The sequence below is a fragment of the Aotus nancymaae genome, unplaced genomic scaffold (assembly GCF_030222135.1).
Source record: "Aotus nancymaae isolate 86718 unplaced genomic scaffold, 86718_ANA_hifiasm-v0.15.2.pri h1tg000108l, whole genome shotgun sequence".
Classification (NCBI taxonomy): Eukaryota; Metazoa; Chordata; class Mammalia; order Primates; family Aotidae; genus Aotus; species Aotus nancymaae.
In genome coordinates, this window is record NW_026988523.1 from 38,896,909 (window position 1) to 38,924,842 (window position 27,934).

The 27,934-nt window shown below is 51.7% G+C and overlaps 1 protein-coding gene across 4 annotated transcripts; it reads left to right on the top strand.

Moving 5' to 3' along the window:
• Positions 1 to 30: 30 nt before the first annotated feature.
• Positions 31 to 27,887, top strand: ATP1A2 (ATPase Na+/K+ transporting subunit alpha 2). Of its 4 annotated transcripts, XM_012449685.3 has the most exons (24): positions 31 to 140; positions 5,114 to 5,218; positions 5,409 to 5,468; positions 6,738 to 6,941; positions 7,484 to 7,597; positions 7,849 to 7,983; positions 8,689 to 8,806; positions 11,134 to 11,402; positions 12,231 to 12,429; positions 12,556 to 12,665; positions 12,846 to 12,980; positions 13,688 to 13,877; positions 14,007 to 14,182; positions 18,611 to 18,747; positions 19,267 to 19,417; positions 19,789 to 19,957; positions 20,192 to 20,346; positions 20,599 to 20,722; positions 20,922 to 21,067; positions 21,251 to 21,381; positions 23,959 to 24,060; positions 24,210 to 24,301; positions 25,881 to 25,956; positions 27,269 to 27,887. In XM_012449685.3, the coding sequence occupies exons 1-23, from the start codon at positions 129 to 131 to the stop codon at positions 25,907 to 25,909; spliced, it is 3,063 nt and encodes a 1,020-aa protein (XP_012305108.1). In that variant the 5' UTR covers positions 31 to 128; the 3' UTR covers positions 25,910 to 25,956; positions 27,269 to 27,887. The 4 variants fall into 4 exon arrangements, with proteins under 4 accessions (XP_012305108.1, XP_021523076.1, XP_064226714.1 ...); XM_021667401.2 differs by having other exon boundaries at positions 25,881 to 27,887; XM_064370644.1 differs by lacking the exons at positions 31 to 140; positions 5,114 to 5,218; positions 5,409 to 5,468; ... (10 more) ...; positions 18,611 to 18,747; positions 19,267 to 19,417 and adding an exon at positions 19,524 to 19,533 and having other exon boundaries at positions 25,881 to 27,887.
• The last annotated feature ends 47 nt before the right edge of the window (positions 27,888 to 27,934 follow it).

A 27,934-nucleotide genomic window follows, 5' to 3' on the forward strand; every position in this document is an offset into this window, starting at 1 on the left:
ACCTATTTAAAGCTACCCTGTTGCTTTGGCTGTCTCTGTCTGCCAGGGTCTCCGGGACGGGCTGGTGTGGGCTTGGGATCCTCCTGGTGATCTCTCCTGCTAAGGTCCCTCAGCCACTCTGCCCCAAGATGGGCCGTGGGGTGAGTATCCCTAAAGAGCAGGGGTTGTACTGTGGAGTTCGAGGGAGGCTGCTGAGGAAGGATGAAGTGGGAATGGGATGTGGAAGGAGCGGGAGAGAAAAGCTGAGTGGGATACTTGGAACTTGGAATTAACAGTCTCCAAACTACCAATGCGTGTACAGATCCCACGGCGCTCACCTACCCTAGTGCTCTCCTCTACTCTGCCTGCCCCGGCCCCCTGCCCACAATTAGACCCTCAACACACCACACACGCCCCTCTAGCTCTCCCTCCACCCCTCTCCCACAGCTCTAACCCTTCCCCAACGCAGTCCCTCCTCTCACTGCATCTCCTGGCCTCCCAGCTGGAAGGATGTTTGGCACTGCGAGTCCTCCCATCTTTGCCACCCGCTGAAAGTATTCATTCCTCTGGGAGTTCTAGCCTGAGCGGCTGGGGGTCCAATTTGAGGTTAGAGAGGGGCAGTGGAGCATCTGGGTCCCAGAGTCACCAAGCAGTTCCGGACACCAGCTCCAGGGGCCCTGAGTGCCAGGGACAGCTGGGCGGGGTGTGGGGAGGAAGAGTGGCATGCCCCAGCCCCCACCCCAGCACCCCTCCGGATGTCCTGAGCAGCACTGTCCATGGGCTCCAAGCCATGGGCTTTGAGAACTTTCCCAGAGGCTGGTGAGAGTGACCCCCCAGTCCACCCGTCCATGGCATTCTGCAGCAATGGCTATGCCAAGGCAAAGATTAACAACCACAATGGGGCGGGCAGGGACAGGGCTTTGAATTCTTGGAAATGAAATTCTCATATGGAGAAGAGTGGACCAATCCCTTTACATACTGTGCCCGGCTGCTTTCCTTTTGTGGAGTACTGGCAAAAGAGGACACAGAGGGAAAGGGCATGGGGAGGAACGGGAGGGTGTGAGGAAGACCCTGGCTACGGGGAGGAGTCAGGCAAGGACATGTTATTGCACCAAGTAGAGCAGCTGGGAAATTCTGAGCCTGGACACCAGGGTTCCTGAGCTAGGGCCGGAGCCATAAATAGAATCAGAGTGTGTGCGTGTGTGTGTGTGTGTGTGTGTGTGTGTGTGTGTGTCCATGACCACGTGCTCTCCATAGGCAGGGAGCGCGGCAGTTATTCATGGATGAGCACCTGTGTCTGTGTCTCAGCAGGCAACTTTGTAAATGTACAAGCCTTCAAGCCTGCACCAGCATAGTTGTCACTGTGGGAGGGTGCTTGAGAATCTGTGGGCCTGCCCTTAGGAGCCGTGAGGTATGAGTTTTACAGAGGGAGAGGTCATAGCTGCGGGAAGACATCTGTCTGGGAACCTTCAGCCACATCTTGACATCTTTGGCTCCCCATGGAAAGGGAATCCCCAGCTGAGATGCAGGACCTCTGAGAAGAGGCAGGGGTTAAAGGGTCAGACAAGCCCTCCAACCCCCCAACCAAATGGAGAGAGAAGGAGGGGAGGGTAGCCCCCTCCCTGCTCCATCTTAGAGCAAGGTAGACCCAGCTTAGGAGGTCCTGCTTGAGAAGGGATGAGACCTTGACTTCTGCAGTCTGTCCTTTTCCCCTAGCACCCCCAAACTCCCCTTAACCACCATCCCCAATTGCTGTGGGTGATGCAAAAGCAAGATGAGGAGCAGATTTGGGCTGTTTCAACTAAGAGGCTGGGTGAAGTAGGGGTACTTAGGGCCTGAGCTTGGAGTTCAACCTACCAGAGACCCCTGAAGAGGGGAAGTGTCTGCTACCCACAACCTGTTCTAGGGATCATTTTGCCTCCAATTCCTTCTTCCCTGCATCTCCACTCCAGAGCCAGGTTTAACTGTCCCCCCATCACCCAGTGGCTGTGAAGGGCAGCGTGGGAGCTGGGGGAAGGGACGACACTGGTGGGAGGGAGCCCAGCCTGCTCCAGCTGCCACGGAGAGGCTGAGATGCGGGGAGCGTTGGCGGATTCCCAGCTGCCCCCACTCTGTCCCAGCCTCTGGCTTTCTCAAAAAGGACTCTCTGTTCTCCTTCAGCATTCAAGACCCAGAGAGGGGGACTTGTGGCTGGGGGAGGGAGAAGTGGAGGGAGATTGGGGGGGGGGGTCCTTGCTTCCTCTCTTTCTTTCTTGCCTGGGCAGCCGCTGGCCCCAAATCTCCGCAGGCTCCTGGCTGCAGAGCCTGAAATCCTTGCCAGGACAGGAGGAGGGGGAAGGGGCAGTGTGTCCCATGCTCTGAGCCTGCTGGAGAGCAGGGTGGGAGCTTGGGGAAAGGAGACACGACATGGAGCTGCTTAGCTCAGCCACAATCCAGCATGCCAAAGTGCATGGACCAGCAAGTTTTTAAAAAGCATGCATTTGATTCCAATTTTTATGAACTTTATTTCGCATCTGAATATACAGAAATTCCTCTGCGCCCTGCTCCTCTGTCCACAGCCCGAGCCCTGCCCCTCTGTGCATGCCCAGGCCCGCTTCTGTCCCTGAAGTTCCTGAGGGTCACACTGGAGCTCCACCAGCCTGACCTCTTGCCTCTGGTCTCTTGATTGCATTTCATCCTTTTCTCAGCTGTGCCCCGCTACAGACCATTAGTGAACCTGAAGCACTTCAATCCACTCAGTTCAATGAATTCTCTCAAGTCACCTGGGAAAGGGAGGGGTAGAAGCACTCACAAGCCTTTCCCCACCCCTTCCATTGGGCTGCTCCGGTCTCCCCAAGAAGATCAGCCTTTCGGAGGCCGAAATGATACCAGACTCATAGATGCTGGTATGGGACAAATGCACGAGTTTACGGGTCACCTTTTCTGAGAAGAGCACTTCTGAGCCACACAGCCCCCAAAGCTCATATCCTTTTAAATCATTGGTATCTTGGGAGCAATAGTGTTGACTTCTCCCTGCATCCCCCACCCTCACCCTTGCTCCTGATTGTCCTGGTCAGACTTCCACCTCTCAAGATGCTGAACTGGTGACCTCTTAGGAACAGGGCAGCTGCCACCTTTCTGGGGTTGCTCCTGACTCCGATGGGTAAAATATGCATTACCCTAAAGCACAAACGATTTAGGGCAGTGAAGCTGTTCCATGTGATACCAACACGGTGGATACATGTCACTAGACATTTGTCCAAACCCATAGAATGTACAGCAAGAGCAAACTCGGACTTAAACTATGGGCTTTGGACGACAAAGATGTGTCAATGCAGGTTTATGACTGCAACAAATGTACCGCTCTGGTGCAGGGTGTTGATAGTGGGGGAGGCTGTGCATGTGTGGGGGCAGGAGATACATGAGAACTTTCTCTACTTCCCACTCAGTTTTGCTGTGAACCAAAAAATTGCTCCAAAAAAGTCCATTTTTTACAAAAGTGAACAAAACCCCCAAAATTGCATTATCCTGCAAAAAAAAAAAAAAAAAAAAAAAGGCAAACACCTTGGCTGTGGATCCTACCCAGGTATCCACTGTTTCTGGGAAACAAAAATTGCATCGTGGTGTGGGAAAGCTAATTCCTGAAAGCCTAGTGCAGACTCCGTAGAGTCCAGTGGAGAAGCAGGCACCAGGTGGAAATTGAGCAGCCCCTCTCTAACAAGACTCTATTTCCTGAGGGAAGTGGGATGAGAAAAGACTGGGGCAGAAGAGGAAGTAAGAAGGCACCTCTTTTTGGAACTTTTCCTGGCCACCCAGGCCTTCCTCAGCCTCTATCCTATTCTGTCGCCCCAAGAGGGCCTCCTCTTGGAAGGAAAGATTCCCACCCTCTGCCCCAGAAGTTCCCTGTGAGACCCTGGAAGGCTGGTGGTGGTAAGCCCGCAGGCCCTGGAGTGGAAGGGAAATCAGGAGCCTCCTAAGGCTACAATTAAAATGATTTAAATGTTCATCTGGTCAGGCACCTTGGCTCACACCTGTAATCCCACCATTCTGGGAGGCCAAGGTGGGAGGATCACTTGAGCCCAGGCAATTATCCCTAAAAAAAAAAAAAATTGTTTTTAGTTAGCCGAGTGTGGTGGTGGATGCTCGTGGCCCCAGCTACTTGGGAGGCTGAGGGGGGAGGATTGCTTCAGCCCTGGAAGTGGAGGGTGCAATGAGCCGAAATTGCACACTGCGTTCCATCCTGGGTGACAGAGTGAGATCCTGTCTCAAAAAAAAAAAAAAAAAAAGTCCATCTGATTCACCAGATGACCCAGGAATGTCTAGCCTTAAGAGTTATATAAATTGTAATTTTAGATTTACTCTCAGATACAATTTCTTATGTTTTGGGACAAATGGGGCTCAGTTCCCATGTTACCCAATTGTGCTTTGCGGGTTGTGGGGGGGTCCAGTCCTGTGAGTTGCTACCTGTCTAGTAATGGGCAGGCCTGCCCAGCAGGATGGAGAGGGCTCCCAGCACACCCCGTTTCCCTGCTTCCTGGACACGCCCTGACTCTCCAATTACTGTCTCCTCTCAGTCCATCAGCGCTGCTCTTTCCATCCCCACCACCAGACCTGACTCTCTCTGGACACGTTCCTGCCTAACCCTCTGGCTTCCCAAAGACTCTTACTCCCCCAAGTTCCTGACTATCTCTACCCCTCTCTAAGTAAAATTGCCATGGTGTTGGGTTAAGACATTCCTACAGAGTGATTCTACTCCCTCAACAACCCCCCACAAAACCCTGTCCACTCCCTTCCAGAATTCTCCCAAATAGTGTAGGATGCAGGTTTTCAATGTATGTTTTGTTTTGTTTTGTATTTAGCAGCAGGGTCTTTTCCACAAACAAAATCTTAGCCAAAGCCCAAGCATGAAACCACTCAGATGGTGCTTTTCAACCCTGAGCCCCTCACCTTTCCCTGAAGCTCTCTTGGGAGCCCCCTGGTTTTGCCAAGTCTACAAAGTGAGGACCTCGGGTCCTCCATCCTCCTTTTCCCCACCAAGGCAGCCACTGCTTTTGAACCCACCACCCCCACTGCCTGGGCTTCCTGGCCAAATGGTGGGAACGGAGGCTCCAGCCCCTCTCCTCCCTGACTCTCCGGCTCTCCCTTCCTCCCACAGGCCGGCCGTGAGTACTCGCCTGCCGCCACCACGGCAGAGAATGGGGGCGGCAAGAAGAAACAGAAAGAGAAGGAACTGGATGAGCTGAAGAAGGAGGTGGCAATGGTGAGGCCCACAGCCCACCCTGCTGGGCCGTGGAGGAGGGGCCCCATGCTGGGAGAGCTGTCCCTGCAGCCCAGTGCACTCAGAGAAACTCCGTGTCCCCCATGCTGCTCCCCTCACCCCTGTGTCCCGCAGTGCTTCATATACATCTTAGATAACTCCTCCCCAAAGTAACTCACCTTCCCTTCCCCAGGATGACCACAAGCTGTCCTTGGATGAACTGGGTCGAAAATACCAAGTGGACCTGTCCAAGGTGAGCCGAGGGGCTTCCAGGGAAGGAACAAAAGAGGCAAGAGCAGCATGCAGCATCAAGGCGGCAGGAGCTGTAAAACTGTAATCCAGCCGAGCACTGCAGCACGTGCCTGTAGTCCCAGCTACTCGCGAGGCTGCGGTGGGAGGATCGCTTGAGCCCAGGAGTTCTGGGCTGCAGTGCGCTATGCCGAGCGGGTGTTCGCACTAAGTTCGGCATCAATATGGTGACCTCCTGGGAGCGGGGGACCACCAGGTTGCCTAAGGAGGGTGAACCGGCCCAGGTCGGAAATGGAGCAGGTCAAAACTCCCGTGCTGATCAGTAGTGGGATCGCGCCTGTGAATAGCCACTGCACTCCAGCCTGGGCAACATACAAAGACCCCATCTCTTAAAAAAAAAAAAAAAATACTGTAATCCAGCCCTCTTTACAGATGAGGAGACTGAGGCCCAGAAACAAGGGACTGGGCCAAGGTCATGTGGCTAGTTGGTAGCACAGCCAGAACTAGAATCTGGATCCTCTGCATCCCAGCCCAAAGCTCTGTCCCTGGATACCCTAGAAGCCAGGACTCCCTAGAACCCAGGCCCCAGAGGGCCTCCAGGCAGGGCCCTTTTCTCTAACCCCAGCAATTTCCGTCACACACAGCCTTCCACAGAGCTGACAGTGCAGGCACGTGGGCTGACAGGCCATTCCTGTGGTTACAGTGATTTGCTGGGCCCTCGCTACGTATGTGACATAGTGAAAGAGGCGTTACATACATTCTCTAATCTTTACAACAACCCTTTGAGATAGGTATGGCAGACCTGTTTATTAAAGAAAGGAGATGCAGAGAGGGAGAGTAGCCTTCCAAGGTCACATGAACAGTAAGTGGTAACAGTCAATCGCTGAGCCCTTCAATTAAAAATTTATTTAGAAATCAATCAAAAATTGCTGGGTATGGTGGCTCACACCTGTAATTCTACCATTTTGGGAGGCTGAGGCAGGCAGATTGCTTGAGGTCAGGAGTTCAAGACCAGCCTGGGCAATGTGACAAAACCCCATCTCTACTAAAAATACAAAAATTAGCTGGGCACAGTGACAGGTGCCTGTAATCCCAGCTACTCGGGAGGCTGAAGCAGGAGAACCACTTGAACCCAGGAGGCAGAGGTTGCAGTGAGCTGAGACAGCACCACTGTAATCCAGACTGAGTGACAGAGTGAGCTGAAGGGATGGGCATGGTGAGGGGCTGGGTCGGCTCCAGACGCATCCCCCTACGCCTCTCCTTGCTCCCTCAGGGCCTGACCAACCAGCGGGCTCAGGATATTCTGGCTCGAGATGGACCCAATGCCCTCACACCACCTCCCACAACCCCTGAGTGGGTCAAGTTCTGCCGTCAGCTTTTTGGGGGGTTCTCCATCCTGCTGTGGATTGGAGCCATCCTCTGCTTCCTGGCCTACGGCATCCAGGCTGCCATGGAAGATGAACCATCCAACGACAACGTGAGCCCACACGCCTGACCCCTGGAGCAGCCTGTGACTGTCCTCCAACCCTGAACCCCCAACACAGTGGCGGGTGGGCAGGGAACAAGGCCCTCCCATCACAGTCCTACAGACGCACTGCACTTTAGGCTGGAAAGGGGTGAGGCTTCTATATATATATATATATCTGTAAAGCACTTTCCACCACACAAGGCATACACACTCACATACTCATTCATTAATGAGACAATCTCTCCCTGTTCCTCCCCACTTAAGTGAGCCTGTCTGCGTGCCTGGGTCTTCACCCACTAGCAAAGTCCTAACCCTGGGAATTTCCAGAGACTTTCGCTCTGTTTCCAGTCTTAGCAGGCTTGAGGTTGGCAGATCAAGGGGGAGGTTAATGAGAAGGGCTTTCCCCTACCATCATCACCCTCAGTCACAGACAAAGGTCGGGCTCGCATCTTGGATGAGATGCCCAGGGCTCTGCCTGCTCATCCCAACTGGCAGCTGCCCTTTTAGGGTTGGGGGAAGGGCAGGTCCCTGAAACTCTTTCTCCTTACCAGCTATATCTGGGTGTGGTGCTGGCAGCTGTGGTCATTGTCACTGGCTGCTTCTCCTACTACCAGGAGGCCAAAAGCTCCAAGATCATGGATTCCTTCAAGAACATGGTACCTCAGGTAAGATGGCAGGGCTGGGCTCTGGGCTAGGGCGCAAGGTTTCGGCAAGAGTTCAGCTCATCTTCTCTCAACTCCTGTGCTCTGAGATGGAGGTGGGCGGAAGAGATCCTCCAGCTCTCCACGCCAGCCCCTGATTTTTCATGGGGCTTCTTCTTCTGCTTGGCGGGGTTGGAGGAGAGGTGGGAGACCGGCAGGAGAAGAAGGCGGGGGCAGAGACAAGAATTTCATGTGCTGCCCGTGGCTCCCCACAGCAAGCCCTTGTGATCCGGGAGGGAGAGAAGATGCAGATCAATGCAGAGGAAGTGGTGGTGGGAGACCTGGTGGAGGTGAAGGGTGGAGACCGAGTCCCTGCTGACCTCCGAATCATCTCTTCTCATGGCTGTAAGGTGAGGAGGTCATACTGGAGCGAGCGGTTGAGTCTAAGGACCAGGCTGTGCAGAGCTGAGAGGGGCTCAGTGAGGTTCAAAGGTGGGGAGACCCAGGTCCAAATGTCAACACCTTGCCTACGCCCCTGCCTAAACTTCTCTCAGTGTGGGGTGCTTGGGCAGTGCCTCCTTGCACCTGCGTGTTGCAAGTGCTCTATGCCCCAGGTGTTTCTTTGTGGTCCTCTTTTTAGCAATCATGTATTGAGTACCGATTATGTGTCAGCTGCTTTATACGTGCTCACATGTGCTATCTGATGTAATTCTGAAAGAATGGTGTGATCATGCAGGGCTGCTGCATGTGGCCACACACGTTGCATCCTGAAGGACCCCAGGAGGTGCATTTTCATAAACTACAATGTTAGTGGCGCCCCCTGTGGTTGTGCGAGGCAGAGATTCTGTTTACATTCCTCATTTTACAGATGAGTACATGGAGGCTCTGTTGGTTAAGCAAGTAACCCAAGGTCACATAAGAAGTCAGGAGGAGTGAGATTTCCAAACCAGAGCAGGGGCAATAGCTGAGTAATGCCATAAATATGTGATGAGGGCAAGTGTAACTTTGTTCCTCGCGTCATGAAGACTGAGTGTGGTTGGAGGTGGTTCAGGAGACAGCTGTGTGCGTACGAGTGGCTCTGCCAGTGTGATGACTATGCACCCCTTCCTCCTCAGGTGGATAACTCATCCCTAACAGGAGAGTCGGAGCCCCAGACCCGCTCCCCCGAGTTCACCCATGAGAACCCCCTGGAGACCCGCAATATCTGTTTCTTCTCCACCAACTGTGTTGAAGGTGAGAAGCCAGCCTGCACCTCATGGGAGGGTCTGAATCCTGAATCCACAGTCAGGATAAAGGGCTCTGGTAGTACTTACCTGGCAAAAGCTCTGCCACTGGTGGGGCAATCGAGGGGCCGGGGCCCCCGAATATTATGGAAACACCCTCCAGAGAGCAGGGTATTGGCTGGGGGTGGCATAACTCCATGGGAAATGTATCTTCCTTCCCCAGGGAGATCTCTATTCTGTTGACCCCAAGACTGAGTGGATTCCAAAGCTTTCAGATATTGGGTTAAGACCCCCTTAGACATGCACACACAGAGATGCACATATGCTCAGAACCAACCTGGATCCTTAGGAGTCTTTGGGTTTGACTGATGCTTCTATTCCTTGTGGTTCTGGACCTAGGTACCTCCTCCTCTAACCTTTGCTTTGACCGAGGCTCCAGGCTGTGGGAGAGCCAGGAAGGCATTCAGGCCCGGTGAACACGTGGGCCCTTCTTCAGGCTGCTTCTAAACCTTTGTTACACCAAAAGACATGTGTCACCAGGCACAGGCTGCCCAGTTTGCCCCATCCCTGTTCTGGGTTCTAGAGATACACATAGGTCAATAAGAACTCCCAGAGCTGCCATCACTTAACAGCAGGGGTCCCAGCGCAGCTGAAACCTGTGCCCTCTGTGGTCAAGCCAGTGAGTGGAGTCAGGGCTGACTTAGAGAAGGAGTGGGAGGGAAGAGACAGAAAGAGGCCTCACTAGACCACCAGCCTCTGAAAGTAGGGCAAAGGAGGCCTTTTACCCCAATTCACACTTCCCCTACCCATTACTCATTTCTCCTCAGTGTATTATGTTTCTCTGGGTTTTTTTCCTCCTTCCACAAGTTGGAATTACAGTCACTGCTTGGAACGCATGAGGGATTAGCTCCAGGACCCTTGGTTACCAAAATCCAAGGATGTTCAAGCCCTTGATATGAAATGGCATAATATTTGCATATAACCTGTGCACATCCTCCCGTATACGTTAAAACACCTCTAGATTACTTATAATACCGAGTACAATGTGATTTGTTGTACTGTTTTGTTTTTAAATTTGTATTATTTTTATCGTCATATTGTTACGTTTTTTTAGCTCCAAATATGTTCGATCTGAGGTTGGTTGAATCTGTGGACATGGAATCTGTGGATATGGAGGGCCAACTGTGCAAATAAAAATCACCACACATTACATTTTCTAAATTTGTTTTTTGTTTTGCTTTTGAGACAGGATCTTGCTTTGTCACCCAGACTGTAGTGCAGTGGCGCAATCACAGCTCACTGCAGCCTTGACCTCCCACGCTCAAGTGATCTCCCACATCAGCCTCTAGAGTAGCTGGGACTACAGGCATGTGACACCATGCCCAGCCAATATATATATATACACATACATATATATATATATATATAAGAGATGGGGTCTCACTATGTTACCCAGGCTGGCCTCAAATTCCTGGGCTCAAGTGATCCTCCTGCCTCAGTCTCCCAAAGTGTTGGGACTACAGGCATGAGCCACCAAGCCTGGCCACATTGCCTAAATTTTTAATGTACTGAGATTCTGAAATTTACATTTCCCACAATTGATTTATTCAGAAATTCCTAGTAATATGTTCCCATTGCTTATTCTGTAATTGGCTTTGAAAAGAGGAGAGGAAATACAAATGCTTCATTTGAAGTATTTGTTGAGCACCCACTATATTCCAGGCACTGGTCTAAGGGTATTAGAGCATCATCTCATCTAAATATTAGGACAACACCAAGATAGGAATTCAAATAAGGATTCAAACCCAAATTTAGCTTGGTCCACTGTGCATGCTTTTTCTAATGCACCATGCTTCTTTCCCAGAAGCCCCCTGTAATGTCACCCAAGGGTTAACCATTGCCTGGCTTCCTCTATAGAGATTCATGCCTGATGTTGAGAAAGAAAATCTTAAGACTGAATGGAAAATCCATAATGAGTGCTTTACTCTGTGTTCATAATATATTTTTGGATAGTATCAAGTATAGGATTGATTTTACCAAAATGCCACAGGCCATTTTTATGTATTGAACCTCCTCGATTTGACCTTTGAGATTATTTGCAAGCTTCTCCCCAGGCCCAAGTACAAGAGAAAATAATTTGCTGTTGTATTGATTCTGGGATTGGTGATCTATCCTGGGAAAGGAAGGCCAAGTGGGGACAACCTACTGAATGTGGCCTCCAGATCTGTGGCTTTGGCTCACCCACTCTGTGACGGTTTTCCTTGCTCAGGAAGTAGGACGGGACTACAGTCCCTGGGAGCCACAAGGCACCCAACCTGATGTCCCCCCATGTTGCAGGCACGGCCAGGGGCATTGTGATTGCCACAGGTGACCGGACGGTGATGGGCCGCATAGCCACGCTCGCCTCAGGCCTAGAGGTTGGGCGGACGCCCATAGCCATGGAGATTGAACACTTCATCCAGCTGATCACAGGGGTTGCTGTTTTCCTGGGGGTCTCCTTCTTCGTGCTCTCCCTCATCCTGGGCTACAGCTGGCTGGAGGCAGTCATCTTCCTCATCGGCATCATCGTGGCCAATGTGCCCGAGGGGCTTCTGGCCACTGTCACTGTAAGTGGGTCAGGCTGAGGTGCCACCAGGGGAGGGTCTCACTACTCTTTCCTCAAAGTGATAGAGGCACAGTTGCTTGTAGCTTCTCAGTGCATTTTTCCCCTAGAGTCACATAATGGATGCTATACTCAGAAATCATTTAATACATGGCTCAGAGCGGGAGTTGAGAAATCTCAGGTGGGGCTATACTTGGGCTCTGAATTTCTCTTCTGGAGCTTGTCACGGTTGCCTTTTCTCATGATCTGCCAGCAGTCTGGGTCTCATTCCGGCCAAGTCTCCTGTAAAGGCTGTCTCAAAGGTCACCAGTCACTAACTAGCAAATCCAGTGACCTTTTCTCAGCTCTCCTCCCTAACCCCGATGCTGAAACAGATACTGCTGTCCACCCTCCTAGCATTCTCTCTTTTGTCAACTGTTGTGATATGTCACTATCCTGGTTCGTTTCTCCTCTGTCCCCTCCTGCACCCCCATGCTGATTCTCAGACCTCAGCTCTCTGCTCTTCCTACGCCCAGAGCAAGAGCCAATCTCCTCCGAGTTTCCAGTGTCCCTTCTGTGTGGATGACTTGCAGATCCCTATGCCCAGCTCTGCTCTGGCCCTCTCTGGAGTTCTAGTCAAATTTCTTCAACCCCCTACCCAGCATGTCATCTTGATAGATACTCATGATCTCAACACATCTAACATTGAACATTCCTCATTTACAGCTAAGTCCCACCCATTCAAGTTAGTGGGGTAGATCAAGGGAGAAGGAATGGAGCCATGGTCTAGGGTAAGGTCATGGCCATCTCCAGCTCCAGTCTGAAGTGTTTTTATTCTCTCTTTCTCTTCCAGGTCTGCCTGACCCTGACCGCCAAGCGCATGGCGCGGAAGAACTGCTTAGTAAAGAACCTGGAGGCGGTGGAGACGCTGGGCTCCACGTCCACCATCTGCTCGGACAAGACAGGCACCCTCACCCAGAACCGCATGACGGTCGCCCACATGTGGTTCGACAACCAAATCCATGAGGCTGACACCACCGAAGATCAGTCTGGTGATTGGGTGCTCCAGAGAGGGTGGAGAGAATTAGAGGACGCGGGAGGCAGTGGCGTGGTGGAGGGGGGTGAGATAAAGGCTCTAAAGGGAGCCACGCTCCTGGCTCTCACTTGTTTCCTCCCAGGGGCCACTTTTGACAAACGATCCCCCACGTGGACGGCCCTGTCCCGAATTGCTGGTCTCTGCAACCGTGCTGTCTTCAAGGCAGGACAGGAGAACATCTCTGTGTCTAAGGTAGGGGGTTGGCACACACAACAGGTGTGTTTTGGGAGTGTCTCCAAAAGCCTCTGGCTGGCCGCACCCAGCTTTCCCTCTCACACACTGTGGCTGCCTTGGGAGCTTCAGTGCCCCCTTCATCCGATCCTCCGCTCCCTTTTTCCCACATTGACACTGAATTCTTGTCTCTTCTGGCAGCGGGACACAGCTGGTGACGCCTCCGAGTCAGCTCTGCTCAAGTGCATCGAGCTGTCCTGTGGCTCAGTGAGGAAGATGAGAGACAGAAACCCCAAGGTGGCAGAGATTCCTTTCAACTCGACCAACAAGTACCAGGTCTGCTTGGGTTGCCAGGACAGAGGAAAAGGGAGATAGAAACGGGAGGTGGGGGGTGGGCAAAGCCACGGGGAATCATCATCTAGGAGGAGCCAGGGCACCTGAGGGTGGCGTTCCCTCCCCCTGACACGCCCCCCAGGACAGCTCGTGCGACTGCATGTCTGATTGCAACTAACCCCAGCTCCCAAACTTTACTCCATCCCTTACTACAATCTGTTACTCTCTCAACTCTCCTTCCCATGGCTCCCGACCCTCTGGCCTAGCCTTCCAACTCTTATACCCAATTCAGTGAAACTATAACTCTGTCATTCCCTTATGGTGCCCCTTAGCCTTTAGGCACCCGTTGAATGCCAAGATTGCAATCTCAGCATTCTGTATCATCTATAGAGGTAAAGTCCCCTGACTGAAACCAGGTGGTGGTGGGGACGCTGAGGAGGGAGCTGTCCAGCCCCTAGCACAGTACCTTCTTAAACAGACCTCAATAAACATTTGTTGAATGAATGACTGTCCTATGGAGGTGGCTCTCAGGTTACAAGAGTTGGAACTATAAGGTCCAAACACCCCCCTGCCCAAGGAGATTCTCTTTATTGACAATCTTCGATGGGTCGCGGCTGCTTTGCTAAGGCGGTTTCCTTACCAGCTGCTGCTCTATGCTGAGCTGCCAACTCAAGCATGGCCCTCCCTGTAACTGCCTGTCATCTCTCCAGCTGTCCATCCATGAGCGAGAAGACAGCCCCCAGAGCCACGTGCTGGTGATGAAGGGGGCCCCAGAGCGCATCCTGGACCGGTGCTCCACCATCCTGGTGCAGGGCAAGGAGATCCCGCTCGACAAGGAAATGCAAGACGCCTTTCAAAATGCCTACATGGAGCTGGGGGGACTGGGAGAGCGTGTGCTGGGTAAGAGGCCAGGAACAGGAGGCCCAGAAAGGGATTCCCAAGCCTCCGTGGCATCCCTGGGGTGAAGGACTGTGGGGGCATCTAGGAAGCCATCTGTGGCTCTCACTGCTCCCTTCTGCCCCCTTTCAGGGTTCTGTCAACTGAATCTGCCCTCTGGTAAGTTTCCTCGGGGCTTCAAATTCGACACGGATGAGCTGAACTTCCCCACAGAGAAGCTCTGCTTTGTGGGGCTCATGTCTATGATCGACCCTCCTCGGGCTGCTGTGCCAGACGCTGTGGGCAAGTGCCGAAGTGCAGGCATCAAGGTACTGGCCTCCCTTCCTCCCCACCATCCTAGCCTCCCTCATGCCAAAGGTCAAGGGGCTGCAGTGGCTGCTGCCCTGAAGAGGCCTAGGCCACGGTGGCCTCCTTCCCACTGACTCAGAGAAGCTGTCCATGTGCAAGGAAAGGCCCACCCCTGCCTGGAGCACTCACCCTCATCCCTGTTGCTCAGAGAGGCCAGTGCCCCATGCCCCTCCTCTGCCTCCCTGGCACATCTCATTGTCCCATCTGTATGTGCACCCTTCCATTCTGATTTGAAGCACGATCAAATCAGAATGGAGGTTGAGACTGAAATGTTGGGGCAGAGCCAGTTGGAAGGACTTGGCTTAAATGCCAGACTTGGGCTTTATCCTGCAGGCCACAGAGAGCCACCAGTGTCATGGGGCAGGTCGAGCTTTTAGGAGACTACCTGGTTGAAGAGGGACTGGATTTGGGGAAGAACCGGAGTCAGGGAGAGACAGGTGAAGAGGCCGTTGCCATAGTTCAGGCAAGAAATGATGACGTGAACTAGGGCAGCAACAAAGGCAGCGGAGAGGAATAGCCACGTTTGAGAAATGTTCAAGAACCTGGTGACCGAACTGGATATGGAAGGTGAGGAAGACAAGGGAGAGAAGGGGACAGGATGAGTAGAGAGGACAGCATCTAAGGTAGGGAGAGGAGCAGGCTTGGTGGGGTGGCGGGAACAGAGAAAAGGATCTGGCACTCCTATCTTGGAGACCTGGCTGTCCTACCCTTCCCAACTACTGCCCATTCTCTCTACTGATTTAGGGTGGGATTCGCAGGCTCTTGTCTGCTCCCACTGGCTCAGCCCATGACCCCACAGAATGCCTCCCACCCCGGGTTCTCTTGTCCAACTACAATTGCGTCTCACTGACCACTCTCTCCTCTGTGCTATACTTGTTCTTCATTCAACAAATATTTCTTGTTTACTGTGTATCAGACACTGTGCACAGGTGTTTGGACAGTGTCTGATACACAGTAAATGATCTCTGTCACATGACACAAGCAAATGGGACAATGAGCTAGCCAAAGAGGACACATATAAATCAAGCACTATTCTAAGCACTAAACCTGTATGATTTCATTTAATCTACACAACAACCCTGTGAATAGCACTAGTATTTTTCCTTTTTTACAGAGAGGGAAACTGAGGCATGAAGTAACATGCCAAGGCCACGCAGCTAGCATAAGTCATAGAGCCAGGACTTGAACCAAGGCAGTCTGCTATTCTTAACTTTCACACCAGGAGACTTGGTGCTATGCATATATATGATTTCTGAACCCCATAACCACCATGTCTCCAAGGCAGGAATCATTATCCCTGTTAAAAGTGAAACAAGGCTGGGCATGGTGGCTCACGCCTGTAATCCCAGCACCTTAGGAGGCCAAGGAAGGTGGATCACCTGAGGTCAGGAGTTTGAGACTAGCCAACATGGTGAAACCCCGTCTCTACTAAAAAAAATACAAAAATTAGCCACACATGGTGGTAGGTGTCTGTAATCCCAGCTACTTGGGAGACTGAGGCAGGAGAATCACTTGAACCCGGGAGGGAGAGGTTGTAGTGAGCCGAGATTAGGCCACTGCACTCCAGCCTGGGCAACAGGAGCGAGACTCCATCACAAAAAAGAAAAAAAAGAAAGAAAGAAAAAAAAGTAAAACAAATGGAAACTGTGAGTGGGTAAGTCAGTTTCCCAAAATAAAACTGCCAGTAAGCGATGCACTGGAACTATAAAGCGTGGTCTGCTTGACCGGAAAGCCTGAGCTCCTGCTGCTTGGCCAGGTGCCTCTCTCTGTGATCAGAACCGTCACGGAGGCCGGGACAGAGGACCTCTGTGGGAAGTCAGCACAGCGAGCTTATTAACTCTGCCTCAGAGAATTGGACACTGTTTGACCAAGGGGATGATATTTGAGCTGGGCTTTGGAGGTCGAAGAGTATTCTGCAAGGCAGCGAGGGAGAGGAAGGCAGGTCAAGATCAGGGAACAGTGCGTACCCTGGCGTGGCTAGACTGTACGGGGCGTGTGTAGGGGTTGGCAGGGGAGTGGTGGCAAGGAGCACTGGGGGTTAAGACTGGAACGCTGGGGCAGAGCTAGTTGGAAGGACTTGACTTAAATGCCAGACTCGGGCTTTATCCTGCAGACCACAGAGAGCCACCAGTGTCATGGGGCAGGTCGAGCTTTTAGGAGACTACCTGGTTGAAGAGGGACTGGATTTGGGGAAGAACCAGAGTCAGGGAGAGACAGGTGAAGAGGCCATTGCCATAGTTCAGGCAAGAAATGATGACGTGAACTAGGGCAGCAACAAAGGCAGCGGAGAGGAATAGCCACGTTTGAGAAATGTTCAAGAACCTGGTGACCGAACTGGATATGGAAGGTGAGGAAGACACAGGAGAGAAGGGGACAGGATGAGTAGAGAGGACAGCATCTAAGGTAGGGAGAGGAGCAGCCTTGGTGGTGTGGTGGGAACAGAGAAAAGGAGTTCAATGTTGACCTTAAGCTTGAAGAGTCTATAAGACACCCTGGGAGACACAGATGTTCCCGCGAACATTGGAGTAGGGTTTAGTGCTCATGAAAGACGATCAGGACTGGAGATTTGAATCTCATTACCACGAGGGTGCAAACTAAAGGCTTATAGTATATTTTACTATATTGCCCAGGAAGAGCAGACAGGTCAAGTAAAGGGAGGAGAATGAAACCCTGCGCCACACCCACATTTAGGGGCAGGAGGAAGCAGTGAAGAGGGGAGATGGCGTAGGACCCAGTGCCGCTTAATCTTCAGGACCTCCTGGAAAGGCAGGAGTCACCTCTGCATTGTGCTGAGACCTCAGTGCTCGGCTTGTCTAAGGTGCTGTAGCTGGAGAAGGTCAGTGTTTGAACTTGAGCCTTTCATTCAACTCCGAAGCCGCTGCCCCTTCCATCCTACTAGGCTGCCGCTTGAGAGGCTGGAAACGAGAACATGGAGCAGTGTGTGGAAGCCAGGGGAGGGCACGGAGTCAAGGAGAAGAGGTCAATAGTGCCAAATGCCTCAGAGGGGTCAAGTAGGATGAGGACTGCAAAGACACCTCCATGTTTCAATTCAGAGGCCCATGAGGTCTTTGGGGGCAGTTTCAGTGAAGTGGTGGGAGCGGAAGAGAAGGCAGTGGGATGGTAGAGGCTTCCTTTTCCGTATCTGCGGGACTTGCCCCACAAGCCCACACGTGCAAATGCCCAACTCTGCACACCTCATGCTTATAGTAGCCTCTTAACCCAGCCACCCTCCCCATCTCAACTCCATCCACTCTGCCACAACAGCAATGAACATTATGGTGGAGGCGGGGCCGCCATGCCTTACACCAGGGAGGATGGCAGAGGCCGACGCACAAGGTGGTGGAGGCCGGGGTGTTGTCTCCATCTTATTCCTGTTCTGTCCATTACATTGCTGCAGCGATCAGTATTTGACTCTAAGAACCTCGTGTCCTGTTTCCAGGCCCCTGTGCCTTCGAGCAGATCGTAGGCCCTCTCTAAGTCTGGGTTTCCTTTTGTGTAAAATAAAGGAGTTGTTAAAGGGGCCTTCCAGCTCTGACTGCCTTGAATCCCATGAAATCCAAACCCTAAAATCATCTCCTAAATAATCCTCAAGATCTGAGGCTTCTCCTCCAGGGCATCCTCATTAACCTGCTACTCTGTCATGGATACTTTCCTGCATTTAAGCAAACATCTCTCTCTAAGCCTCTGAACATAACACATCTTGCCATTATCTGTCCTCCTCACCTACCCACCCAAATACACACACACGCACACACATATACACACACATCCATACACGCATGCATACACGCACATCCCCCACACACACAAACCCTACCCCTCACACACACATCACACACACACACACAATCCCCAACCCCCACACATCCCACACACACATACACACAATCCCCACCCCCACATCACACACATGAATACACACAATCCCCACCAACATACATCACACACACACATACACACAATCCCCACCCCTCACACACACATCACACACACACACACACAATCCCCAACCCCCACACATCCCACACACACATACACGCAATCCCCACGCCCACACACATCCCACACATGAACACACAATCCCCACCAACACACATCACACACACACAAACAATCCCCACCCCCACACACATACACACAATCCCCACTCCATACACACATCCAACACACACATACACTCAATCCCCACCCCCCAACACACACATCACACACACTCACATACACGCACACACCCTCCCACCCTCCCCACACACACACACGCCATTATTTCCACTGGGATCTGCCAGCTCTAGACATCTCGTTATCTAGTTTATCTTTCCTTGGGAGAGGAACAGGAGGGGATAAGCCCTTAATACTAACTTCCTTTTGTCTCCTCTCCTTCCCACTAGGTGATCATGGTAACCGGGGATCACCCTATCACAGCCAAGGCCATTGCCAAAGGCGTGGGCATCATATCAGAGGGGAATGAGACTGTGGAGGACATTGCGGCCCGGCTCAACATTCCCGTGAGTCAAGTCAACCCCAGGTGAGGCCTCTGCAGGAAGCCCCGGCCCCCGCGATCAGCACGTCCTCTTGCCCAGGAGGCTCGGGTGTCCCCTGGGGGTATTGAACAGCACTTCTGGGACCTTTATGGGCCTTACCTCTGACACTACTGTGAGTGGTTCCTCAGCCCTGAGCTTGTGTCCAGGTGTGCCACTGAATACCTGTGTAACCTTGGAGATGTCACGTTCCCGTCCTGAGCCTCCATTTTCTCACCACAAAATTAGGGTGCTATCTCCATTGCTGTGGGAGTGGGTGTGTGTAAAGAAACTAGTACAGGGCCTAGCAAACTGCATTTACGACTGTGATGATCCCATGGTGAAGATTTAGAGTCACATCCTCAGAGAGATATGGGGAAAGTGTGTATTGAGGACGGGACAACTGAAGCAACAGGGAACTGGGCTCAGCAGGGAGACTGCAGGCCTTGGTGGTGAGGAGAGGTGGGGGCAGCTGGGGCTGGTGCAGGTGCAGGGGGTCAGCCGTCTCTGCCCCACCCACCCTCCAGGGAAGCCAAGGCGTGTGTGGTGCATGGCTCTGACCTGAAGGACATGACGTCGGAGCAGCTCGATGAGATCCTCAAGAACCACACAGAGATTGTCTTTGCTCGAACGTCTCCCCAGCAGAAGCTCATTATTGTGGAGGGATGTCAGAGGCAGGTGAGTGCAGCCGTGGCTGTCAGAGGCAGGTGAGCGCAGCCGTGGATGTCAGAGGCAGGTGAGCGCAGCCGTGGCTGTCAGAGGCAGGAGAGCGCAGCCGTGGATGTCAGAGGCAGGTGAGCGCAGCCGTGGCTGTCAGAGGCAGGAGAGCGCAGCCGTGGCTGTCAGAGGCAGGTGAGCGCAGCCGTGGCTGTCAGAGGCAGGTGAGCGCAGCCGTGGCTGTCAGAGGCAGGTGAGCGCAGCCATGGCAGGCAGACGGCAGGCAGGGACTGGGGAGGCAGGGACAGGCCAAGAACAAGCATGGAGTGAGGTAAGAGGGGCCAGGCTTGGGCAGGGGCTTTGTCCTCAAGTGCTGGCTGTCTTCCCTCCAGGGAGCCATTGTGGCCGTGACAGGTGACGGGGTGAATGACTCCCCTGCGCTGAAGAAGGCTGACATTGGCATTGCCATGGGCATTTCTGGCTCTGACGTCTCTAAGCAGGCGGCCGACATGATCTTGCTGGACGACAACTTTGCCTCCATCGTCACGGGGGTGGAGGAGGGTGAGGAGGCTGCGTGGTCTGGGACACTCGCAGGATATTGAAGCCAGCACCTCTGCTTCCAGTCCCTTTACCCTAGTTGAAGAATCATCCCAGGACTCTAGGCAGCCCAGCCCGCTTTAGCTTCCCTTGAACACAAAATCTTTCTCTCTCAGGAAGACAGGCAGCCATGCTTCAGGGGCTGGGGTGGGGAAGAGTCCCTCTGACCTCCCTGATGCCCTCAGAACCTCCCCACAGGCCGCCTGATCTTTGACAACCTGAAGAAATCCATTGCCTATACCCTGACCAGCAACATCCCCGAGATCACCCCCTTCCTGCTCTTCATCATTGCCAACATCCCCCTACCTCTGGGCACCGTGACCATCCTCTGCATTGACCTGGGCACAGATATGGTGAGCACAGGAAGTGGAGAGGGGACAGGCAAGGCAACCGTGAGGGCACAGTGGGGAGGAGAGGTGCACTGGGGCAGCTCCCCGGCTGTGGGGGTCACAGGAGACAGGCCCGGGCCTGGAAGACAATGGGGTCTGAATACAAGCTTGTTTGTTTAACTGTGTCAAAGATCTTCACTGCTGAGCATCCATTGCTCCTGTCGTCTAGCACCTGCCTTCAAATGCCCTCCCTGCCCCACTTCGCACCCCACGCAGGTCCCTGCCATCTCCTTGGCCTATGAGGCAGCTGAGAGTGACATCATGAAGCGGCAGCCGCGAAACTCCCAGACAGACAAGCTAGTGAATGAGAGGCTCATCAGCATGGCATATGGACAGATCGGTGCGCCAAGCCCTGGGGCTCGGGAGGGAGCCCCCAGAGGGTTCTTTTCCCAGCTTTCAGAGGAATGAGCCCCAAGAAAACTTCCGGGACAGGGGCCAGCTCCCCAAAGGTCAGGGACCTCCATCTCTGGCCCTGAGGGGCTGCCCTGTTTCTGCTTCCTGCTCTGACCCAGGTCCTGCCTTTGGCCCTCTACCCACAGGGATGATTCAGGCACTGGGTGGCTTCTTCACCTACTTTGTGATCCTGGCAGAGAATGGTTTCCTGCCATCACGGCTGCTGGGAATCCGCCTCGACTGGGATGACCGGACCATGAATGACCTGGAGGACAGCTATGGACAGGAGTGGGTGAGTGGTGCTGTGTAAATGCAGTGCATATGTGTGAAGGTGGGGGGAGCTGAATGCCTGGCAGGAGTGGCCAGTGGTGGCCAACTGAGACCGGGCCTAGGGATACATCAGGAGAAACCATGCTACGTTCTGCTCCTACCTATTCCTCCGACACTCTCATCTCTCTCTGCTCTCTCCCTCCAGACCTATGAGCAGCGGAAGGTGGTGGAGTTCACTTGCCACACGGCATTCTTTGCCAGCATCGTGGTGGTGCAGTGGGCTGACCTTATCATCTGCAAGACCCGTCGCAACTCAGTCTTCCAGCAGGGCATGAAGTGAGTGCCCGCCCCGACGGCACCCACCCACCCCCCAGGCTCTGGGCACACTCACCGATCCACACGGGCCAGGCTTCCAACTCAGCCCTGGCCCAGAACTGTAAGGGGGGTATCAGATTTTAACCTTCCATCTGTATATCCATAAATAGGTTTCATATAGAAGAGAGGAGAGGAATGAATGCTGTGACTATTTCCAATGAGTTCTAATTTTGCTCCTAAATGCATTTTGCTATCATCTCCCTCCAACTTCCTCCTCTCCTTCCCTCCCTTCCTTCCCCCATATCCTACTCGAGTGCCACTGCCCACATCCTTTGCCCAGCCCTAAATCCAGTGTCTTCTGTGCCCACCGATCCCCTGGCCTTCGGCAGGCAGCCTAGTTTATGGCACCTGCACTGTGGTGCTGGAGGCCGCATGCTGCTGAGGGTCAGGCTCAGTGCCTTCCTGCAGTGTGCTAAGTGCCTGACACATTCCTTAACCTCACGAGAGCTCCATGAGGTGGGTATTATTGTTTACGTTTCATGGATAAGAGGCCCCAAACAGGTTAAATGATGTGCCCAAGGTCATGAAGGTGGTAAGGGTTCACCACATCTGTCTCTGAAGCCCAGCTTCCAAACCGTCTGGCACTGTTTGGAACTCAGTAAGGACTGTGATTCTAGCCTGGGTGGTGGCTGAGTGCCAAAGGTATCCTGCTGGTTCCTTTTATTTTCTCCTACTGTAAATAATGGCCACAATTCCTCAAATGAGCTTGTCATAGTTTCTTAGTTTGGGGCTGGGGAGGGTGGGGAGAAAATGCCAAAGTGAAGTTAATAGCACTTAAGATCCATGGGAGAAAAAAGTGAAAAAGTCTGTTAGATAAATAAAGGTAATATGAAGGAAGGACATGCCAGTAAGCTAAAAATACTAATGGAAAAAATGGAATTTGAAGACAACAAGGAGCAGAGAGTCTAAAAAATTGGGTAGAGTTCTGGGGCTTCAGACTTACTGTGCACTGCATGTGTGACACAGGCAGGTGGGAACGTGGCCAGACTGGAGACATCCAGCCCATCTTAGCGGCAAATAGGAAAGATGGAAATGAAAGTCGGGCTGGGTACAGAGGAAGAGTGCTAACACCACCGCAGGCCTCACCTTAGGTCCCTGGGCCATTGAGGATCCTCAGAGATGCTATTTGCCTTATTTTGAAAAGCTTTATGGAAGCAAAGCACCCACCTATGAGAGGGCAACCAGGCTTACTCTGAGTCATTCTCAGGCAAAAGCCAAGAACACATATCATGAAGTAGTGATCGAATGCTGATCCACAGTCCAGTTTGGAAGCCATGGATATTTCTAAGTAATTTTAAATGGGGAAATGTATTCATTACCTATTCCCAAATGTAGCTTGAGAGACAAAAATAAAAAACCACTAAATGTGGCCTTTACAGAAGAAAATAAGGGGATCCTTAGTGAAAATTTGGAAATCACTGGCTTAAACCAAGTGTTTATAAAGAGGTACCTTTCAGAAGAAACAAAAGATGGTGTAGGCCAGGCACAGTGGCTCACGCCTGTAATCCCAGCACTTTGGGAGGGCGAGGCAGGAGAATCACTTGAGCCCAAGAGTTTGGTACCAGCCTGAGCACATGGTGAAACTCTATCTCTACAAAAAAACACAAAAATTAGCAGGGCTTGGTGGCACACACCTGTAATTCCAGCTACCGGAGAGGGCGAGGCAAGAGGGTGACTTGAGCCCAGGAGGTGGAGGTTACAGTGACCTGTAATTGTCCAGCCTGGGTGAGACTGTCTCAAAAAAAAGAAAGTGGAGTAATAATATGACTGAACATTTTCCATGTTTCAGAGCTTTTCACATATGATCTCCCATAATTTTCCCAGCAACCCTTTGATAAAAAGGTAAAATCTCCATTTTATAGAGAAGGATCATGAGGCTCAGAGAAATCCAACATTCCCTGCAATCCAAAGCTAGTCAGTGGCAGAACTGGGAAGAGACTCCACCTGTCTGACTGCAGAGACTGCCCTCACAGAGACTTCCCCTCCTCGTTCTATTCTGCTTTTCAATTCTGACATAGTGGACATATATTAACCACTTATGTGTTGAGCATCCCCTTTACATTCCCTGAATTAAATATCTATGATGAAACCGCCACCAGGAACTGTGGGGGATGCTGAGACGGTAGAAGACACACGTGGGGCCTGCACTGAAGGAGCTTTCCAGCACCTTGCTGGGGAGACAGCACTTTCACAGGCCCTGTGCCTGGAACGGTAACAAGATCGTGAGGTCCATGAGATGGGGCCCATACTGACCACTGTGTCTCCAGTACAGAACACGTCACCCAACACCTAGAAACAATTATTTAATGAATGAATGTATGTGCAATAGACAACATTCAAAGGTAAACTCAGTAAGCAGAGAAGAAAATAACATCTTCCTTTGGTTACATAAGGCATGAGAAGAGGATGTTGAGAGAAGACATGGGACTATGTCATTTATAATTCTCTCTCCTCTTTCCCTTCCGCCCCACGAGTATCCCAGGATCCCTCCCTCCTTGATTCCCCTTCACTTGCTACCGTCCTTTCCTTGCCTTTCAGGAACAAGATCCTGATTTTTGGGCTCCTGGAGGAGACAGCATTGGCTGCCTTTCTTTCTTACTGCCCGGGTATGGGTGTGGCCCTCCGAATGTACCCGCTCAAGTGAGTGTCCCTTTTGGGTAGCCTCGGTAGTCGTACGAGGACTTGAGCCCCCTCCAGGATCCAAGCTCTCATCAGTTTGAATGCTCCTTTATGTGATGGCTGCCGAGCCGACCTCTGGTGATCCTGACGCACTCCTCCATTGCTTTCAGGGTCACCTGGTGGTTCTGTGCCTTCCCCTACAGCCTGCTCATCTTCATCTATGATGAGGTCCGAAAGCTCATCCTGCGGCGATATCCTGGTGGTAAGCCCCTCCACCTCCCCCCAGCAAAGTGCAAGCCCGTCACCAGCTCCTCCCTCCAGGACGCCATACACAGACCCCACTTCCACTATGGATTCCTGCTCCTGTTCCTCAACACCCTCAGATCCTGGGGTCCCAGGTCCCAGGTGCCCTGACTCTCTTGAACCTGTTGTCTCTGCCCTCTTCCCGTCAGATTCTAAGTCCTTCCTAACTCACAACTGGTCTCCGAGGCCCTGTACCTTCCACCTGAAACCACAGAACATCAGAATGAGAAGGGCCTTTCCAGGTCACCTAGTCCCACCTCCATATTTTATAGAGAGAGGAGGTGCAGAGATGAATCTGTTCAGGGTCATAAAGCAAAGAACAGCAGGACTAGCATTAGAACCCGGGCCTCCTGATGTCCACACGTCAACCGACAAGTTATTGGTTTTCCTACAAGCATTTATTATCACTTAGTAGAGGTTAAAAATCGATGGCTTGCCAGGCATGGTGGCTCAAGCCTGTAATCAAAGCACTTTGGGAGACCGAGGTGGCCAGATGACAAGGTCAGGAGTTCGAGACCAGCCTGACCAACATGGTGAAACTCCATCTCTACTAAAAATACAAAAATTAGCCAGACATGGTGGCATGCACCTGTAATCCCAGATACTCAGGAGGCTGAGGCAGGAAAATCGCTTGAACCCGGAAGGCAGAGGTTGCAATGAGCTGAGCTGAGATTGGGCCACTGTACTCCAGCCTGAGTGACAGAGACGGACCCTGTCTCAAAAAAAAAAAAAAAAAAAAAAAAATTGACCGCTTACAAACCAGATACTGTTCAGGAATACTGTTTGGTTTGACATGTCCCATATTTTGTGTGTAGGGAGAGGAGAGGGTGTTAATTGGTTCAATATCAAAAATTTTTAGAGTCTTTCACATAAAATCTGAATTCAATTTCTTTTGAAGAATCAGGAATGCTGCTAACCCCATGTCCACATTGCTGCACAGCAATAATGGACACCCGCTCCCTTAGACTCTCATTTCTTTCCTGAAGAGGCTCTGTGGGCATTTGCATTTTCACTCCCGACCGACTCTGCCCCAGCCCCCACTGTGCTAAATACAAGTCTCCCCTAAAGGCAGGCTCATCCTCCCTTCCTTTAACCTATGGCCCCAGCTCACTGGACCTCCTTCTCCAATCTTTCACCTTCCCTTTTTTTTTTTTTTTTTTTGAGATGGAGTCTCACTCTGTTGCCCAGGTTGGAGTACAGTGGTGTGATCTCAGCTCACTGCAACCTCTATCTCCTGGGTTCAAGCAATTCTCCTGCCTCAGCCTCCCAAGTAGCTGGGACTACAGGCGCATGCCACCACACCCAGCTAATTTTTTGTATTTTTAGTAGAGATGGGTTTTCACCATGTTAGCCAGGAGTCTCGATCTCTTGACCTCGTGATCCTCCCGCCTTGGCCTCCCAAAGTGCTGGGATTAATGGCGTGAGCCACCACGCCTGGCCTCCTTTCAGCTTCCTAAGCCACCCGAGCCCCTGGGAGATTGATCTCTTGCCTCCTTTTAAGCTCACGCTGCAATCTCCACTCCCAATCTCTCTGACAGGCTGGGTGGAGAAGGAGACATACTACTGAGCCCATTGGAAGAAGAACCAGGCACAGAAAGATGGGGAGCTCTGGAGGTGTTGTGGGGATGGTGATGAAGAGGGATGGAAATAAAACAGGTGGCATTGGGTGGCAAGATTTGGGGAGAGATGATGAGGCAACTCAGCAGGCTAAGTTGCGGGGTAAATAAATTGGGGATTACCCCGTAGACCTAACTGTGAACAATCAGATTAGACACTACATGTTTGAGTCCTCCCACCAGATCCTTTTCCATCCCACTCTACTATGTTGTCTATTTTTTCGAGGAATTAAGGGTTACCCCACCCTCCCCACTCCCATCCCTTTAACCCCACCTCCTACTGTAACAGATCAGCATCCCAAGGCAGGAAGCTGTCTAAACCAGAAGAAAGCCCTCTCAGCTCACCCCAGCCTCACTCCACTTCCCACTTCCATCCCTGCTAGCTGCTTGCAGGACTCTATCCCTGGCTTCCCCTTCGGACCTTGCAATCACAAAAGGTTATTTGGGTGAGTGCAAGAGCCTGAGGCTGGAAAAGGCTGACTTGTCTCCCAAGCTAGGCTGGTAAGGGACCTGCAGGGAGAGCTGGGCAGACAGGTGGGAGGTGGAGGTAGGGCTGGCTGGAGGAGGGAAACAACAAAGGAATCTAGGTACTGCCAATGACAGGACATTTGACGTGTCTTGAGTCTCCAGATAGATGCCGTGGGCTCCATCTCTATGTCCTGCCATTTTAGAATACCCCACCAGCAGATCAAAGTCAGATCTCATGAGAGTAGCAGCGGACACAGGACCAGAAGGCAATCGGGAGCTTCCAGAAATGCCACACCTGTGTGCCACAGAGTCCCCCACTGACCTTTGGTTGGGGTCCTCTTGGTCCACAAGGCCCAGATATCACACATGCACTTAATAACACCTCACCTTCTGTAATACTAAGTCCTCAGAGCTCCATGCTGTTCTGAGAGGGACGGCCACAAGTTCTTCCCCAACCCCTTCCATTCCCTTTATCTTCATGCCCATCCCCATGACCCTGCATCACTCCCTGGCACTGCCAAGCCAACCCTGGAAAAGGAGTTCCCCGGCCATTGGCTGGAATCAGGGTGGAGAAGTTCCCAGAATCTTCCTGTCCTCCAGGGACATGTATGCTTCCAGGGACAAGCTTAGGTCATGAACATGCTCAGAACCTTTGGACAAGAGGAAAAATACTAAGAGATTTGCTTTTGACCTCTTAGGTGGCAGGGCTGCTCCCCGCAGGCAAATGCCCTTCACACCAACCATCATCGTGCCTCCATTCCCCAGCTGGAGAGTTAGTTTCAGGTTCCTACAGGAGACACCTTTCTTTCCCTTACTCCCTATCTAACGTTTTTGCTCTGCAGGCAGCTCTGCCCATTCTCTAAGCCTGGCTTAGAAGGCACTGGGAATGTGCTGTAGTGAGAGACCTAGATAAGCCATGCAAGTGAGAGAGACATCTGAGGAAAATGGAAGACCTAAGGCAGACAGGGAGGAAGCACAAAAGACGAGCACTGAGTCAGACCCGTAAACCACCTCCCGAAGGCCGTCATTTCATTGCACCGGAATTTTGCTTTATCAGAAGCACGTGGAAGTAAGGGAGTCATTGCCTTGGGCTTGGGAATCTAAGTGGGAGACCATATTAACTTGGGTTCGATTAATTGGGGATTACTAACTGTGGACAAAAGTTTATCTCTGCACATTCAATAAAAATGGCATTTGTTTAGTAAATTAAGAGCATAAACAATATTGCTAAAGGTGGCATATTTAGTCTACCGAAAACAATACTTTTCAGGCACTTTAGAAATATCTTTTTAGAAGCAGTGAGTGCATGGGCTAATTATCATCAATCTTTATGTATTTGTTAAAGAAACATCTACTGGATCTTTATGGGTGATCTTTTCTAAGAGGTTAGTTTGAGGTACTACATATGTACTTGAAAATAATAAAGTTGCATTTCTTTACGAAAAAAAATCTCTTCCATAATTCAGATTTCTGTACTTTATACTTGCCTCCCTCCTAAATCGTGTTAT

Bases quoted from the DNA above. Each gene is read 5' to 3' on its own strand.
- ATP1A2 (XM_021667401.2), top strand. The intron at 6,942-7,483 runs GTGAGCCCACAC...TCTCCTTACCAG, and splicing joins ATGAACCATCCAACGACAAC to CTATATCTGGGTGTGGTGCT. The intron at 21,382-23,958 runs GTGAGTGCCCGC...CTTGCCTTTCAG, and splicing joins GTCTTCCAGCAGGGCATGAA to GAACAAGATCCTGATTTTTG.